Source organism: Lissotriton helveticus, chromosome 11, assembly GCF_964261635.1.
Source record: "Lissotriton helveticus chromosome 11, aLisHel1.1, whole genome shotgun sequence".
Classification (NCBI taxonomy): Eukaryota; Metazoa; Chordata; class Amphibia; order Caudata; family Salamandridae; genus Lissotriton; species Lissotriton helveticus.
The window spans coordinates 464,663,594-464,681,470 of record NC_136072.1 but is presented as its reverse complement, the minus strand read 5'-3'; the positions used below and the strand labels follow the sequence as shown (position 1 = coordinate 464,681,470).

The window sequence follows — 17,877 nt, the reverse complement described above, 5'->3', positions numbered from 1 at the left end:
TTATCCGCATGTTACATTATTCACACCAGACCAACAATGCCACAAATTGTTGGGTGTGTGGTCGACTCCCCCCTTTCCAGGCACCGAAGGGAGTTCTGCCACTCTTTCCTTATCCATTTTCACATAATGGTTCGTGTGGAGCATGGTCCACGTTAACGTCATCCTCAACAGATTTGTCTTTTCTGAACAGTACATGTTTCCAGACAAGCAAGGTCTTCCCCACAGAACAGGGTTAGATCTAGAGAATGAAGTTTATAATCTAGGTAATTATTCTTCGAATTTCATGGTCCTGAATGTTCAGTCTGATTCTACTCCAGACTTACCTGCTATTTCAGTACTACCAGTCAAAGGTGAATTATGTGTCCGAAATAATGGTTCCGTACATGTAGGCCATAGTGATTGTACTACTATTGTCAAGTATAGTGACAGTAGGAAATCTATTTTCAAAGCTTCACGTCATTCTTATTTTGTTTGTGGTCAGACCGCATATGTTCGTCTGCCCCTCGATTGGGAGGGTACATGTTACATTGCCTTCCTACTGCCACCAGTTTTCCTAGCCCCACCTGACTATTATAGGAATTCCCACCTAGTACATACTAGACACAAGAGAAATCTCCCGATTGTCGATTATACTGAAACTGCTCTAGAACAATACATAGATATCAATAAAGGTGTCTTCCCCTACTTAGGTACTGTTGTAAATAGTAAACTGATACGTAGATTAACCAGAACACTTGAAGCAGTAGTGATTGAGACTACTTCTGCTCTAGGTAACTTAACCGAAGAACAATCCTTTATGAGAATTGTCGTGCTCCAGAATCGTCTCGTCCTTGACGTCATACTGGCCGATAGGGGCGGGGCCTGTAGAGTCATCGGATCTAGTTGCTGCATTTTCATTCCTAATAACGCGCCGTCTGTTTATTCAGCTATTACCAGACTCCATAAAATTGCCCATATGTTACACCAAGATCCAGGCACCTGGACATGGTCCGGTTGGTTCTGGAATATAATTTCCGCCTGGGGATGGAAAGTATTGTCATTTCTGGGTATTGCAGTAGCGATCATATTCAGTTGCTGCCTCTGTTTACAATGTGGCCCTGCGATTTGCGGCATTTGTGCTACATCATGTGTTCCTAGTCCCAAGTCCCGTCCTAAATCCAGTTCCAAGAAAACTCGAGACGAGCAAATGATACTGTATGAAATGATAGATGGTATCATGAATATTGATGTTTCCTGATGGAAACGTAGTGACAAGGAGGGAATGTGGAAAAGTAAATTTTGCCATGTTCTGTGTCCCTACGAGTCCTCCATCTTATGTTATGTGTGCATGATTAAATATGCATATGTATCCCCCATGTTTGATTAAAGACGCAATTACAGTTGTGTCCATCACTCGTATGCCAGTTTCCAGTTCTCGTGAAAGCTACGAGTATCAGGCCTATGTAAAGTTACGTTGCCACGTTTCTCAGTGTGCACGTTATTTCATTGTAAAGTCCCCGTTTCTAGGCCTCAAAAGGGCCCGGACACCAGATTCAGCTCCTGTCTCCTGAGCCTCGCTGAGGAGCGATACAGCCCCCACCTGTATCCTCGACCCTTCACTTACTTCCTGCCTCACAGTGCCCGGCTCAGCCTGGCTCTGCCTACGAGTCTGCCAAGAGTATGTTATGATTCTAGTTATCAGTCCAGCCCTCCTTCTCTGCATTCCTAAGCTACTGAATCGCATCAATAGTTTCCGTCATTGTCTAGCCTTTACGTCTCCATGTAAGAGAAAATACTGCATTTAATGGTCATTTAATATTCTTCATCACGCACTACATGTAGAATAATGCATGCTCCAGTCTTGGAGTCCGTTAGCCTCTCCCCTCCTGACTCTTAGTTTATATCAACATGTTCTCTAAACATCAGATACTAGATACTGTTTAGGTACATGTCGCCCTGACTCTCCAGACTTCAGTCTCTGCTCCTAGCACAGAGTTCATAGCCCCCAGCTTCTCCTAGTAACACGTCATTGTCAGTTTACGCGCACCATTAGGTTAGAGGTCCCGGCTCCTTAGGTAGCCCCCTCCATGTTTCCGCCCCATTTATGACATATTCTGTTACGTTTACATCACATGTCTATGTATACGCCCCTGTTACACCCATTTTCACCCTTATCTTTCGCGACTGCTATTGACCACACCCACTGCTCCGCCTACTGTAATTCATTGTAATGTAACTGTTTTAGTATATATATTTGTGCACTGTTATTAAATGTTGTGCCGATTCTGATCCTGCCCCCGGCAGCGCTGCCATCCTGTTCCCGTGCAGGTTGTCCTGTTCCTGTCCTTTATGCTGTATTAAACCTGCAAACTCCTACTACCTCGAATCTTGACTCTTATTTATTGAGCTATCTGTTATTGCTATGTCCAGTAAAACCTAGATCCGGTATTATTTATTTATATACCACATGGGGAGGCATAGGATTCTGATGCATTGCCAGGATTCCGAAATTTTGTAAATCTGGGAACACAGCCGAATCCATGGGTGTTGCGTTGGAACGCCCACCAGCAACATACATGGCACGCCCCTTTCACCGAAAGTGCTGCATGAAAAGGGGCCGCATTTACAAGGCCACGAAAAACCATGCAGGTTGGCTCTAGGTGGCCTTGTAAATATGGAGCATCACACTGCGCCGTCGGTACGTCAAAAAAAGTGACGCACCAGCAGCACAAGGTGCTTGTAAATATGCCCCATGGACTCTACTGAAACTTATCTCTCAAATGCTGAGATGAACACTTGCTGCAAACAACAAAGTTTGGTCAAGAAGTTGATCTTTAATGTCAAGAGATGGCTTCCCATGAAAGGTTTTTTGTCTCAATAGATAAAGTAAAGCTTGTTGTTTTTCAGAGTGCGGTAAGACTTTTAACAGCTATAAAGAACAACACAGATAGACAAATTTAACTCAATGGGCAACATATTGACAGAATCCTAAGCAAGATGGCTGCTTACCATAGGACTCATCGCTGTCTGAAGACTTGATGCACACCAGGATATGCTGGTCCAATAGGTACCCCAGATCTGAAATAATTGGTGTAAGCTACAACAAAGAAAGAGAGGAGTCAGGCAAGTTCGTTTCTGTAGTCCTGTGAGTGTGGGTCTCAATCAAATAACCGGTCATGAGAATGAAAGCAGACACTAATGAACATAAAAAAATATTTATCGTAAAACCTATGCCCTGAAGACGTAAATAAATGGGCTTATCAGTTTATCGATTAGGTAATCCCCATCGGTTTACACATATTATACGAACAAAAGTAAAATAGTTGCATTTATTTTTAGGTGTCATAATAGATCTTTTTAGATAAACAGTAAGTATAGGCAGAATTGCAGAGAAGGACCTCATAAGTGTGCTTGCACTTTTCTTCAAAATTGGGATTTCGTGGGTAAAGTTTTCGAAACTTCTGAGGTCATGGAAGACACTGGCAGGTTTTAATTTTTTTTAAGTTGTGTTGAGATTCAGTGGTTCATACGTAAGGACAGCTATTTTAAAGAAACAGCGGTTCTTGATGGGTGACCGTTTACGTAATGTGAGGCCAGCGCTGATGTTGACAGATTTCTTTGATTTTGTCGGGAATGGAGCCTAAAGAAGCCATTATGGTTTTTGGGACACCAGTTAGCAGATACTGCTGTCATAGCAGAAACTCCACAAGAGTCCAGGTAGTAGTTCCAAGTTGTAGTTTATTGGTAAATTTAATTACAGAGGTGATAAGGTAAGTAGCCAAGGTGGTAGGTAGGCCAGTAAGTAAGTTGGTATGAAGGCCCCACCAGGAGCAGCCTATTTCTGCTCAGCCTGAAGTCAACGGACTTACATGAGTCACCCCACATTCTGTGACACCGTACAACATTCTAAATATGCTCAGGCTGAACAAAGAGGGAAGACAGGGAGAAAAGGAGGAAGACAAATAATGACCTTACAACATATCCTCTTTCTTTACATGGAAAAGAAAAGAAGAGGAAGTAAGAACAGAGTACAAGAGATAAAGAGGAACTATGTTAAACGTAATAATACCCATTAAGTAGCATGCAGAAATGCAATGGTGAAATAACATTACACAAAGGAATATGCGACAACAGAACAATAATGCAAAACCATAAAAATGGAATAGAATGACACGACAAAACAAAATGTAAAATGCAATATAATAAAAATACAAAACAATAAGCAGTAATAAAACAGTATAGAATGCAACGCTATAAACAGGACAAATGCACTACAACAATCAAGGGGAATTTTAGCATCACAAAGGCATGCACACCATCCCCCTTTATACCAGGGAAAGGCAAAACAAAGGAAAAAGAAAACGTGGCGAAAAAACACACCTGAAGTGATAAAACAGTCTCAGGCAAATAAACAACACATACCGAGCTTGTACGTCTGACGTCAAGGCAAACAGTACGTAATCTGAAACGGAGCAAACAGCGAACCAGCGCTGCAAACAAAGGGACCATAACACAAAAAAGTAGACCAAAAAATGTATGTATGTGTAACGTAGCAAGTAGCCAACCCTCAAGAACATCACAAAAGCAAAATAGAACGCCTACACACCCCCCGAAATAAGGGTAAGGAATAGAATATAAAAACTGCGCAGTAAGTCTATAATGACTGAAATCAGTAATAGAAGAACTAGGCCTAAAATTGTCAAGTTAAGCATGTATCATATCTTAAATTAAAAAGTACAATGCATGTACACCTGACGTCTCAACAGACATTGCATAGGAACCAATCACCGGCAAACAAGGAAAAGAAGGCCGGGAGCACACAGTGAGCCAACATTGCAAAAAGAATAGGTCTCTAAACGCAGCCATAGGAAAGTAAGTACGTAGTATGTAGGCAAGCCGAACCGAACAGAAAATGTACGCCTACGCCCAACTCAAAATAAGGGTAAAAAGATGTAAAAAGTACTACAACTTCAAACACTCAAAAAAATAACAGGAGTAAACCTGTAAAAGAAAAGGGTGAAAGCCCCACACATATGAAAACTGCACAGTACGTCTAAAAGACGTAAAGAATACCACAAAGTCCATAACCTTGTCAGAATACCAGGAGGAAAACCTGTAACTGAAAAGGGAGAAAGCCCCACTCATCATAACGTATGTATGCACAAATAACTGTAAATTTCATGCTACAATAACAGTATAATACAAAAAGAATTGCACAGGAATTGAATGGCAAGAAAAGTACAAATAATAAAATAAATCGCAAGTACAAAATAATGTAGTGTAGACTACACTCTGTAAAGAATAAAATAAATAAATTAAAATAAATAAAGTAGTCACCGTAGTCATTTGAATGATGGGAGACATAAACGGCTCTGTAGAAATCTCCATGGGAACGTGTAAAAGAAGAATCAAACAGTACCTGGTTGGAGAAAGTCTTCATTTTTTTCAAAGTGCCAGAAGTAAGTAGTAATGTGTCCAAATGCATAAGTAAGGACTTCACCCAACATGCAGGGCATCACGGTGGAAGCAGGAGTCAAATACAAAGTAATCTGCCCCAGTAAAATGCAACACAGAGGACATGGTTGGCAAACAGGAGCATTGGGAAGAATAGAGGAAGCCGTCGCCAGTCACAAGATGGTGGCACGCATCACACGTCGTGCCAGATGGTTCACGGCGTGTACATGCTGCGGTGTGTCTGTCGTGAAGCTCCATATTGCCCAGCAACAGGATGGTGAATACGATGTCGTCGGTGAGGACAATGACGTCAGGTAGCGTGAAGGAAGAATGTAGGTAAGAGAGCACACACTGGCAGGTCTCGGAGCGCTAAAGTGATTCAAATGCTGCAAATAGTAACAGCAAAAAAAAACGTAAAACAGACAGACCTGAAATAGATGGCAGAGAATTCCACTCCACTGCTGCCGTAAATGTTGTTAAAAAGGTCAGAGAAAGCAATTCAAATGTACAAATAGACGAACTGCTGCTAGCAGTATTGAAAAATCAGACCTTTTCTGTAGAGCCCAATGAAGTACACAGGCAGCCTTACTGGTTGACATGTATACCTACACGTTGTAAGCTTCAGTAATAAAGTACTTTAAGCACTGCGAGTCTCTTGTGGAAACGCTTGCCAGATAGTGTAACTCAGTAGTTTGCCAGTCTATGTAGTCTTTCTTGACGCTGGGGTAAACCCAGATCAGTTGACTGGGGGTGAGTGTTTGATTTGCTCAAACGCTCCGTCCATCATCCCCTTTTGTATCGCTTTGTTCGCCCTAAGTGTGGCAGGGTATGCTCAGACGTGAGTCCCTTGCTCACTTGGCCACTGGATTCAAGATAGCCTGGCTGATGAGGATTATGAATCCGAAACCGGTCCCAGGATGCTTGTTTCCGGTCCATGGAAGACATGGCTTGGCAGTTCGGGCTGTACTGTTCCCATGAGGCACAGGGTCAGACTGATTTGCATATAGCCATGTCTGAAATGGGGTGGCTGAGTGGGCTAAAGAATGGTGATGGATTAAACCCAGATCAGTTGACTGGGGGTGAGTGTTTGATTTGCTCAAACGCTCCGTCCATCATCCCCTTTTGTATCGCTTTGTTCGCCCTAAGTGTGGCAGGGTATGCTCAGACGTGAGTCCCTTGCTCACTTGGCCACTGGATTCAAGATAGCCTGGCTGATGAGGATTATGAATCCGAAACCGGTCCCAGGATGCTTGTTTCCGGTCCATGGAAGACATGGGTTGGCAGTTCGGCTGTACTGTTCCCATGAGGCACAGGGTCAGACTGATTTGCATATAGCCATGTCTGAAATGGGGTGGCTGAGTGGGCTAAAGAATGGTGATGGATTAAACCCAGATCAGTTGACTGAGGGTGAGTGTTTGATTTGCTCAAACGCTCCGTCCATCATCCCCTTTTGTATCGCTTTGTGACACCATACGAGACAGGAATATAAGGGATTGGCAGGTTGAAAGCAAACTACAAAGTAGTTGCAAGGAATGTGAAGCGCCCCAGGAGTTCAGTGATTAACAAAGAAAATTCGCAGCAAGGAAGTAAAATCAGTATAAAAACAAGCATTTACAATGCAACGGTTTCGCCTTTGGAAAAGTTTGCGCTATTGGCATTGTAAATGACAAACTTTGCATTTATGTGTTGGTTTTGAAAATGGATAAATAAATGGCATTGTCATTTACATTGCCAATAGCTCTAAATTTTCCAAAGGCAAAACCGTTGCATTGTAAATGCTTGTTGTACCTGTAATTAATCTTCAGGCTGAATGAAGGACCGTTTCAGAGTAGCTGTCCGTAAGCTGTCCCTAAAAAATGAATGGGTTTAGACCACTACCATCAGTGCTGGAAAGTCGGGTGACTGTGCAGGATCCCGTTGCAGTAGGTATTTCTGGGATCTGCCCGACCCAGAAAAACATGCTTAATTTGTCCTGGCGTCTTTTTCTAGCACCAGCACATAATTAAGCAGCGCACGACAGTGAGGCGGCTTTCTTATTTTCTATTCCAGCCAGGAACAAACACATGCCTTAATAAAAAGGGGCATCAGCCCTCCTTTTGTTTAAGTACCATCCTGAGTGGGAAACATCTGGACCCTACCACCTTGATGCCAATGCAGCGGAAGGAAACAAAGGCACATAGCTTATCACTTCACATGTACTTCAGAGAAACTAAGACTTGGAGGAAGGTATTCGACTTTGGTCCACAACCCTATGTAAGAGAGCTTTGTTCATTGTAAGAATGCAAAATGTATCTGTGTGTATGAGGAATTAAACTAATAATGATTAAAATGGCACTAACTAATTATTTTTTTATTTACTTCTGTTATAGCACTACTCATCCCAGTGTAGGGTGTCGGAGCACTTTACATCACATAGAGAAATAAAAATAAATCATACAAGTGTGTAAATCAAGGTATAGGAAACGTAATATAAAATAATGATGTTAGAATCACATATCAACCATACTTATCGATATTATATGTTAAGAGGGAACGGGAGGGAGAAACACCAAGTCAGGATATAAAAAGTAATGCATTGATTGGGATTGTCTCTACTAAAAAGACATTATTAATTCTCAGAGGTACCCTTCTTTGCATTCTTAGAATAACAACATGTTGAGAATAAAAAACAATAAGGATATAAACCCATGATTTACAGTTTGCATGCAGTACCTTTGTGCCGGTAAATACATCACTGTGCTATATCAGAACGATTGCAATTTATGAACTGGAAGTAACAAAATGATCTGTGTCAAAAGCAATAGCCCACTTACAGATCTGTACGTTACACAATGTGCTTTGCAGCAGGCATATTAACCCTTCCATGCTACTTAATTAATCAAAACTGTGATTTGGCAAAACGCAGAACTCCATTAACCACCAAAGTTATCTTACCACTATTATAATACCCTCAAAATTGCTGGGCACAGAAAGATCTCTGCAGCATGTCTTAATATATAAAATATTTTAAAACGCAACCTCTTTGTAAACAGATTTACTTCCACTTTACTTATTTCACTTTTCACATTTGTCCTTGATGCCAATTTCTTTGTAGCAGATTTTTTTCAAATAAATGTATAAACTGACATTCGTCAGACTCCACTTTTCAGGCTCCGCCCCTCCTGACTCAACCCCCTTTCAAATGCCACACCTTGACCCCCACACCCAATTTATGGGTTCGAGGAGAAAATTGGTTACAGTTGCAGCTCTGACAAGTATAGCTGTTTACCACTTCACCTCATCACTTCTTTATTAGAAAGCCAGATACCATGTGTCCGCAAACTTAAGTAATCACCAACACATGCTGTAAAAAAAACAGGCCATGCTGCAGAGAATAACAGCGTTACTTCCAATAAGATCAGCTATGTCGAGGCTCAGCAGAAATTCAAATCATCCATCTAATACCACCTATTGCACTTACCACTCGCACTCCCACTTGGCGTCCCCACTCTGGGGGTCATAAACATCCCGTTCGAAGATTGGCGCGCTTTCTTGTACAGTAGAACCGAGAGGCAGGGCTACTGATCACCTGCCACAAACAAAACTTCCCACTTGCTTACGTCACTTCAGGCGCAACAAATTAGAAATGGACAATTGTATCACGTGGTTTGCCGGAGGTCTCACTTCATAAGAACAGGGGCAAACTCGTTGCCATGTTAGGACAGTCCAGTAATTCCTTACTCTAGAACCGCACTCGTAAAACTTCCTTGTTCATAAAATCTTGCCACGAACATTTTTAAATATGATTATATGAAGTACCCATTAGATAACCGATTTCTAAAAGCCAAGACCGTTTGAAATTTTAAGATATTGGATCAACTTCGCCTTTGCAAGTATAGGAAAGGCAGCTCAATTCATAGCATATTTTTTAAAATTGTATTTATTTAATGCAATTTTATATATCACGGGCTTTACCCAAAGGTGTCGGACCGCTTCACAATAGAACCAAGTACTACTTGGAAATGTACATACTTACACGTTATCGATGCAAACGAGATAGTGTTTAATGTGTAAACAAGGTTTAAATGTTTATAACGAACGAATTGCGAGGGTAAGGATATTTTTCAAAACTGTCTCTCGTGCATCTATCAGCTTTTGTTAGCCTTGCGCTTTTAGTCTCTTCTTTGTTTTCCCCGCATTATGCGCAATGTTTTTATTTTGTGTACGGTTGCTGCGCTGCCATCTGTCAAACGCCAACTACCAGAACCAATCAGGGTCGTAATTTACATTTCATTTGCTGTGACCCTGACCAATGGGTTGAGCTCCCGTTGAAACCAATGAAAGACGTGTGCTTTGATCATGTTAGTTGTGTGGTCACATCAGAATGATGTTTGTCTTAAACGAGTTCAGCACGTTTGGATTATATGAACCTACTTTATAAAAATAAATCTACGAAGCAATTTAAAAAAGTTGTTGGATCACATTTTATTTTAAATAAAATTAGAAACTCAATTTATTTTATAACATTTTACGAAAGGTCACCTGTAAGCCATATTTTGAAAAGTAGTATGGGTGTTTCGGAAAACAAAGTGACATCTTATATTCCTAAAAAACTTGCTGGCTAAATCGTACCAATAAGGTAACAGGTCAGGTCCCGGGCCGCGCTGTGATTGGCTGACGTCACGGGGGTGTCCCGGGCCGGCAGCCAATCACAGCGCGGCCCGGGAATGACGTCACGGGGGTGTCCCGGGCCGGCAGCCAATCGCAGCGCGGCCCGGGACAAAGGGGCGGGGCTTAAAAAAAGCACCAGAAACGCCCCCGAATCGCGTTTTCGTGAGAAAGCGCGATTGACAGCCTCTGTCTCCCAATGGCTAGTCTCCATTTATGGAGCTAGCCAATTGGAAACAGAGGCTGTCCTAACCTCACTACTGAAAACAAAAGATTTCGATCTGGGAGGGGCTTCGCCCCTCGCCAGGTTTCGAAACCTAAAAAACTCACCAAGCTTGAATGGAATTTGGCACGCCCAGGTAAGGCTGACCGATGTTGTTTGCCACTGGTGAGGCTGGGGCTGCCAGAGGGTAACGCAAAAATGGTTGAAGCTAAGATTTCATGAAGTAATCAAAGTATTTGTAGAATCCTTAGTTGCTGTAGAAAAGTTACTTGAAATGTAAGTCCATTGAATTTGAATCCACGCAGGGTTTGAAAACCAGATCGTCGCCAAAACGTCGTAGTAGAAACTCCACAAGAGTCCAGGTAGTAGTTCCAAGTTGTAGTTTATTGGTAAGTTTAGTTACAGAGGTGATAAGGTAAGTAGCCAAGGTGATAGGTAGGCCTGTAAGTAAGTTGGTATGAAGGCCCCACCAGGAACAGCTTACTTCTGCTCAGCCTGAAGTCAACTGACTAACATGAGTCACCCCACATTCTGTGACATCATACAACATTCTAAGTATGCTCAGGCTGAACAAAGAGGTAAGACAGGGAGAAAAGGTTGTACAGCATTACAACGTGGGCTTTTACCCCGCATGCCATTACAACGCAGTTTTTACAACGCTGCAACGACTTGCGTTGGGTGGCTCTGGAAAGTGGAATAGTTTCATTTTCTATTCCAACTCCAGCCCACGTTGACATTAGGGAAGGTGTTGGATAGAAAATTAAACTATTCCCTATCCTACAGCGCCCTCCAGCGCAAGTCGTTGTAACGACTTGCGTTGTAATAGTAGCGTTGTAATAGCAGTGCGGGGTAATGCCCGCGTTATTATGGATGTTTCCCGGGAGAAAAGGAGGAAGACAAGAAATTACCTTACAAAAGATGCCATATTACAGATACAATAAAAATAGTGACTCAACTACTACTTTAAGTTTGCACGCGGATATGAGGTGTGTAAAGCTTTTGAGTTGCTGCTGGTAAAATCTAGACAATTTCCCGACTTCATAGATGATTCAAGCCTACCACCCTATAACCTTACCCACCCCTTAACCCTAATAATTCAGTTACCACCCTATAACCTTACTCACCCCTAAACCCTAAAAACATCCATACCACCCTAATCCTTTACCCACCCCTAAACCCTAAAACACCCTTACCACCTAATGCCCTTGCTCACCCCTAATCCCTAAAACCACCCGTAGCACCCTAATCCCTGACCCAGTAGTGGCTGCTACTGAATGGGAGTAGGGTGATGGAATTAAAAATACATTAAAAAAAAAAAAAACTTACCTGGATGTGGCTGGCAGCCACCTCTCCTCTGTTCTCTTCCTGGCTTCTGTGGAAGCAGGAAGCACCCAGGCTACCCTGAGCCAATCACAATGCTGCAATGCAGCACTGTGATTGGTCTGAGTGATGTAGTACTGTGATCAGACAGTGAATGGCACCCTGGGCATGTTCTCAACCTAAGCTGTAATGAAGCCCGATACGGCCAGCCAAAATGTCATATATGGAAACGCATGCCAGATAGTGTAACTCAGTAGTTTGCCAGTCTATGTAGTCTTTCTTCATGCTGGGTTGACACCATACGAGACATGAATATAAAGATTTGGCAGGTTGAAAGCAAACTACAAAGTAGTTGCAAGGAATGTGAAGCGCCCAGGAGTTCAGTGATTAACAAAGAAAAATCGCAGCAAGGAAGTAAAATCAGTATAAAAAAAACTCACCAAGCTTGAGTGGAATTTGGCACGCCCAGGTAAGGCTGACCGATGTAGTTTGGTCACTGGTGGGGCTGGGGCTGCCAGAGGGTAACGCAAAAATAGTTGAAGCTAAGATTTAATGAAGTAATCAAAGTATTTGTAGAATCCTTAGTTGCTGTAGAAAAGTTACTTGAAATGTAAGTCCATTAAATTTGAATCCACGCAGGATTTGAAGACCAGATCGTTGCCAAAATGTCGTAGTAGAAACTCCACAAGAGTCCAGGTAGTAGTTCCAAGTTGTAGTTTATTGGTAAGTTTAGTTACAGAGGTGATAAGGTAAGTAGCCAAGGTGGTAGGCAGGCCAGTAAGTAAGTTGGTATGAAGGCCCCCCAGGAACAGCTTACTTCTGCTCAGCCTGAAGTCAACTGACTAACATGAGTCACCCCACATTCTGTGACATCATACAACATTCTAAATATGCTCAGGCTGAACAAAGAGGGAAGACAGGGAGAAAAGGAGGAAGACAAGAAATGACCTTACAACAGATGCCATATTACAGATACAATAAAAATAGTGACTCAACTACTACTTTAAGTTCGCACTCGGATATGAGGTGTGTGAAGCTTTTGAGTTGCTGCAGGTAAAATCTAGACAATTTCCCGACTTCATAGATGAGTCAAGCAGAGATTTTCATCCAGGATAAAGGCACACGATTTGCCACTGTTAGGATTAACACCCGAGTCTCCAACTGACTTTATTCAATGACTTTCCTCATTATTTGAGTTTGGAGTAAGAGGCATGAATTCTATTCTGAGGGTGTTAAATTACAAACATCTTTGAGCCATCCATCCAGGCATGCTGCTCGGTTGTATGACATAATCACACATGCCTTTACCATACACCCTTTACCACGTAATGCCTTTACTATGCAAGCCTTTACCACGCACATGCCTTTACCACGTATGCTTTTTCAATGCAAGGTAAGTATATCTAAGGTAAATAAAACCCCTATATAACTTAGTTATTTTAATTGGGGAACCCCCAATTAATTTAAAAGAAATATATATATATTTTATTTATGGGGGAATTACCCATGGACCCCCTTTTTTTTCAATCTTACCACCCTATTCTCTTACGCACCCCTAACACCTAAAACACATTTATCAACCTATAACCTTACCCACCCCTTAACCCTAATAATACAGTTACCACCCTGTAACCTTACTCACCCCTGAACCCTAAAAACATCCATACCACCCTAATCCTTTACCCACCCCTAAACCCTAAAAACACCCTTACCACCTAATGCTCTTGCTCACCCCTAAACCCTAAAACCACCCTTAGCACCCTAATCCCTGACCCAGTATTGGCTGCTACTGAATGGGAGTAGGAGGGAGGGAATTAAAAATACATTAAAAAAACACTTACCTGGATGTGGCCGGCAGCCACCTCTCCTCCGTTCTCTTCCTGGCTTCTGTGGAAGCAGGAAGCACCCAGGCTCCCCTGAGAAAATCACAATGCTGCAATGCAGCATTGTGATAGGTCTGAGTGATGTAGTACTGCGATCAGACAGTGAATGGCACCCTGGGCATGTTCTCAACCCAGGCTGTAATGCAGCCCTAGACGGCCGGCCAAAATGTTATGCACATTTACCAAGTGCCTACCACTCCCCAGCCTCTAATCAGGCCAGACCTGCCCCGCCCCCAACCAACTGAGCCAGTAGTTTAAATAAAATAATAATAACCATTAGTTATTATCATTTTATTTTTCTATTTTTAATTGCCCGCTCAGCGAGCAGTGGGTTGACGCTCCTCCGCCTTAGCTGAGGAGCCGCCACTGCTCTTACCCACCCTGAACCCTAAAAACACCCTCAGCGCCCTATTCCCTTACCCTCCTCTAAACCATAAAATCACCCATACTACCCTATAACCTTACCCACCCATAAACCACTTACCTTATATATACACTTACCATTATGTTCTAAAGGCATGTGTGATAAAGGCATACGCGTGCGACAAACATTCGTGGTAAAGGCAATGTGTGGTAATGGATGCGTGGTAAAGGCTGTTTTCCCACTGCCCCCAGTTAAGACACTCAGATGCTAGTTTCACATCCCTTATTCAAAGGCAAAGGTAAACATTGTATGTGTAGTAGTAGAAGCAAGCTTCATTTATTTCAAATTCATTTTTCAGTTTTCGGGATAAAAAAATGTAGTAAAGAACTTCATGTAAACAACATAGGTTTGGTCCTTCAAAGGACATTGGCATGGCTGTGAGAATTATTAAATACACATTACGGTATAAAAGATATACAACCTGCATCTGACTGTCTTGATTTAAATTTGAGATATCCACATAATACTTTAGACTCCCTTGATAAGTCTTTGGCAGAACAGCACAAGGAGGCATTTCAGTCCCAGCTGACTGTGGCCTCTGCTCACCCCTTTTTAGGTCTTGCATTAGCATTAGGAAAAATATATGCATATAATGTGCTTACTTATAGCGCTTTTAGCCAACCCTTTTCATCCATTTGTGTATCATTGTGTCATTCATATTTTTCTTCCGCTCACTGCGTCCATACAACATGGGGCTATAGGTCAGCCCTCTTCAGCCATTGGCTAATTTCACTGTGAGTGAAAGCATTATGACATTTCACGAGCAACACAATCACACACAATGTCGTTTCCCCTTAGTACCAGGAACCGCTATGACAAGATGTGCTTCTTGAGACAAAAAATATATAGGCCAGATGTAGGTAATTCCTATTTACCGACTCCTAAATACCGACTCATACCGAATCGGTATTTAAGAGTCGGTAAATAGGAAGGAGGCAGATGTAGGTAAAAAATTACCGAATCTGTAAGAGTCGGTATTTACCGAATCTGTAAATACCGATTCGGTATTTCACATTGATTCCTATGGGCCTTGAAGCCCATAGGAATCAATGTGAAATACCGATTCGGTATTTACAGATTCGGTAAATACCGAATCCTGCAAGGGTGCAGGGGGTGTCACTTTGACACCCTCTAGCACCCCAAGTACAGGCATGTGTGCCATGTGGCACACAGACATGCCCTAAGGGCATGTCTGTGTGTCACATGGCACAGGTGTGCATGCACAGATGTGTATGCACACCTGAATTCGGTATTTTACCACCCAATAGGATTGGGTGGTAGAATACCGACTCTTAAGGGCCTGTGGCACTCTCAGGAGTGTCACCTACATATGGATTTACAGAATCTGTATATTTACCGATTCGGTAAAATACCAAAGTGGTAAATTTACCGAATCGGTAAATATACCGATTCTGTAAATTCAGACCCACCTACATCTCAAAAGCCAAATACCGGTCAGTAATGGCAGAAATCGTCCGTTCCCGACCGGTATTTGGCGACCTACATCTGGCCCATAATGTTTAATTTTTCATATTGGCAAGGGACCAGAACCGCCCCCACAGTAATAAGGCTTTATGAAAAACATGGCAAAACTAATGTTGACAAAGCCGAAAGGTTGGCATCGAACACCAGACCAATTAGCTTTGTTGTTGTTCTTGTGCATAAATGCATTAAACAAAACCCCTGCCATTTAACCCTCATAAAGGGCGACTGTGCCTGTGTATTGTGCCTTCAATATAAATTTTTAGGGTGTTGATTGATTAAGATGAGTCAATTTTGATAAATGAAATAATATGAAAATAAGTTTTATAAAGTGTTCGAATGCCCGAGGGCATCTTGGCACTGGGAGCACAGCAGATGGATGGTTATGACAACTAGTTTGGAAGCAATAAGTTAAAAAGCCAGGTCTTAAGATTCTTTCTAAACATTAACAGGGAAGAACTGCTCTTTATTTTGATGGGTAGGGCATTCCACCATTTGGTTGTGCCATACACAAAACGTCTACCCCCCAAAGCATTCTTCTGAACTTGTGCACTTTAAGGTTGGCTGCTGAGTATGATCGAAGTGGCCTAGCGGTAAAATATCTGGTCAATTTATTTTTTAAGTGGTCAGGGCCTACTCCATGTACGTCCCTAAAGGCGATGTACAGCCCCTTAAAGTCTATCCTCTTATCAATTTGCAGCCCGTGAACTTCTACTAGAGCCTTAGCCACTGAGCTTTGTCTAGGTATTCCCAGCAATAGGCGAGCTGCTGAGTTCTGCAGAATTTGTAGTTTGCTAAGAAGTCATTTCTGTATATTGATATACAGACCATTACAGTAATCTATTATGAATATAGTGACGGGAGTTACCACTAGTTTCTTCAGCTCCAAAGGATTAGAAGGTAAGATCTTACTTAGAATTTTTAAAGTAAAAAAGATGATTGAAGGAATGGCAGTCACCTGTATATACATTTGGTTGCTATCCGCATATTGGTAAACAAACATCCTGAGATGTGTGAGTGGATCAACAAGGTGTTGCAGATCGTGTACTATGGCCACGTCCGAATCCAGATGGGTGTACGCCTAGGAAATGGTTGTTGACTGATTTGCCATGCATCACTCCTTCAACTGTGCCAACAATGGAGGCCAGTGATAGTATACTAGCTTTCAGTCAATAGCAATTTTAGGTGACTTCTTTACACGGAGCTTCACATTAACAACTTTTAGGCATTCAGGGATAATATCATCTTCAAGGGATGATTTTGCCATTTTTAACCAATGTAGTAGAAGTGTTTGGATTAGTTATTTAACTTGGGGGCTCAGAAGAAAAGGCTAACTGCGTTTCTGTTAAGTACACCAGAGATCAGTGCCTCTATTTGATGGGTCCCAAACTGATTCTTTAAATGGCTGCCATCTCTGGAGATGTAGGGCAGGCCATAGAGAAGAATCAAATGAAGAACTAATACTCTTTACTCATTCCAGGGAAAAATGTACAGCTCATTACCACTGGTGTCAATGGGGTCAGCAACAGAGGTGGTCTGGTAGTCTTTTGGCTTTAGAGAGCTAGAGAAAGCAGAACACTTACATGACTCTGTAATTCCAGTCTTGTAGCAGACTTGTGAAGTGTATGATTGCAGAGAATTTTACAGTATGGGAAACATGTTTGGCTTAGAGGAAGTTTATGAAATCCCTGACACTGCAGGAAAACTCAGTATTAGGTCAGTTCTGCTGACAACATATATATTACAAAATGGGACAGGTAGATCAATCATGTAAAGAGCATTGTATTGGCTGCTCTTTCTGCCTTGGTTCCTAATCCTTTGTGGCTCATGATCTGTAAGTGTCTTGCATCACTGAGACATGGTTCGCTAATGACAGTGTTTCCATGTGTGGTGCTCTTCTCTCAAAAGGCTACAGCATAGTAACCCAGAACAGGGAGGGGAGGCGTAGAAGGATCCCTGAAGTCATCGCTAATGTAGTATTGTAAGGGAGGCCATGGGCTTCAACACTGCTGGTCCTGGAGGAAGGCTGCAACTCGTCTCTGTGTATGGCGCAAGCCATGCATTTCAGCAGAGGCTACATGCAGATATGAGCCTAGGAGGCCCATAGGCAAAAGGAGCTTCCAGTGAGCCTGAGGCCCTCCCTGCTTATCACCTGCCGAGTCGCGTGGCATTGACACACCCCCTGACCTCTTACTCCTACCTCAGAAATTGCTTTAGGCCGCAACCATGCCAAGAAAACACCCGCAACCCCTCAGCACCGACCGTGGCAAGAAGCAAGTCTCAATCAGTCTTGTAGAGAAAAGCCATTCAGGGCTGGCTACCAGCATGATGGTCTGTAAATTAGATCTACAGGTGCTTAAAACAACAGACCCTTGAAGCGCTACTCTTGGGATCATGCTAGAGATTATTGAGCCAAACAATGCCATACTCTCAGAGGAGCTGTTATGACCGACAAGACAAGAGAG

The 17,877-nt window shown here is 42.4% G+C and overlaps 1 protein-coding gene across 1 annotated transcript in view; it reads right to left on the bottom strand.

The window, feature by feature from the left end:
• Positions 1-17,877, bottom strand: part of INPP5D (inositol polyphosphate-5-phosphatase D) — an 809,167-nt gene that overhangs the window by 193,619 nt on the left and 597,671 nt on the right. The window contains exon 22 of the mRNA XM_078666020.1: positions 2,989-3,076. Within this exon, the coding sequence (XP_078522146.1) occupies positions 2,989-3,076 (88 nt within the window). The remainder of the gene's footprint in view (positions 1-2,988; positions 3,077-17,877) is intronic.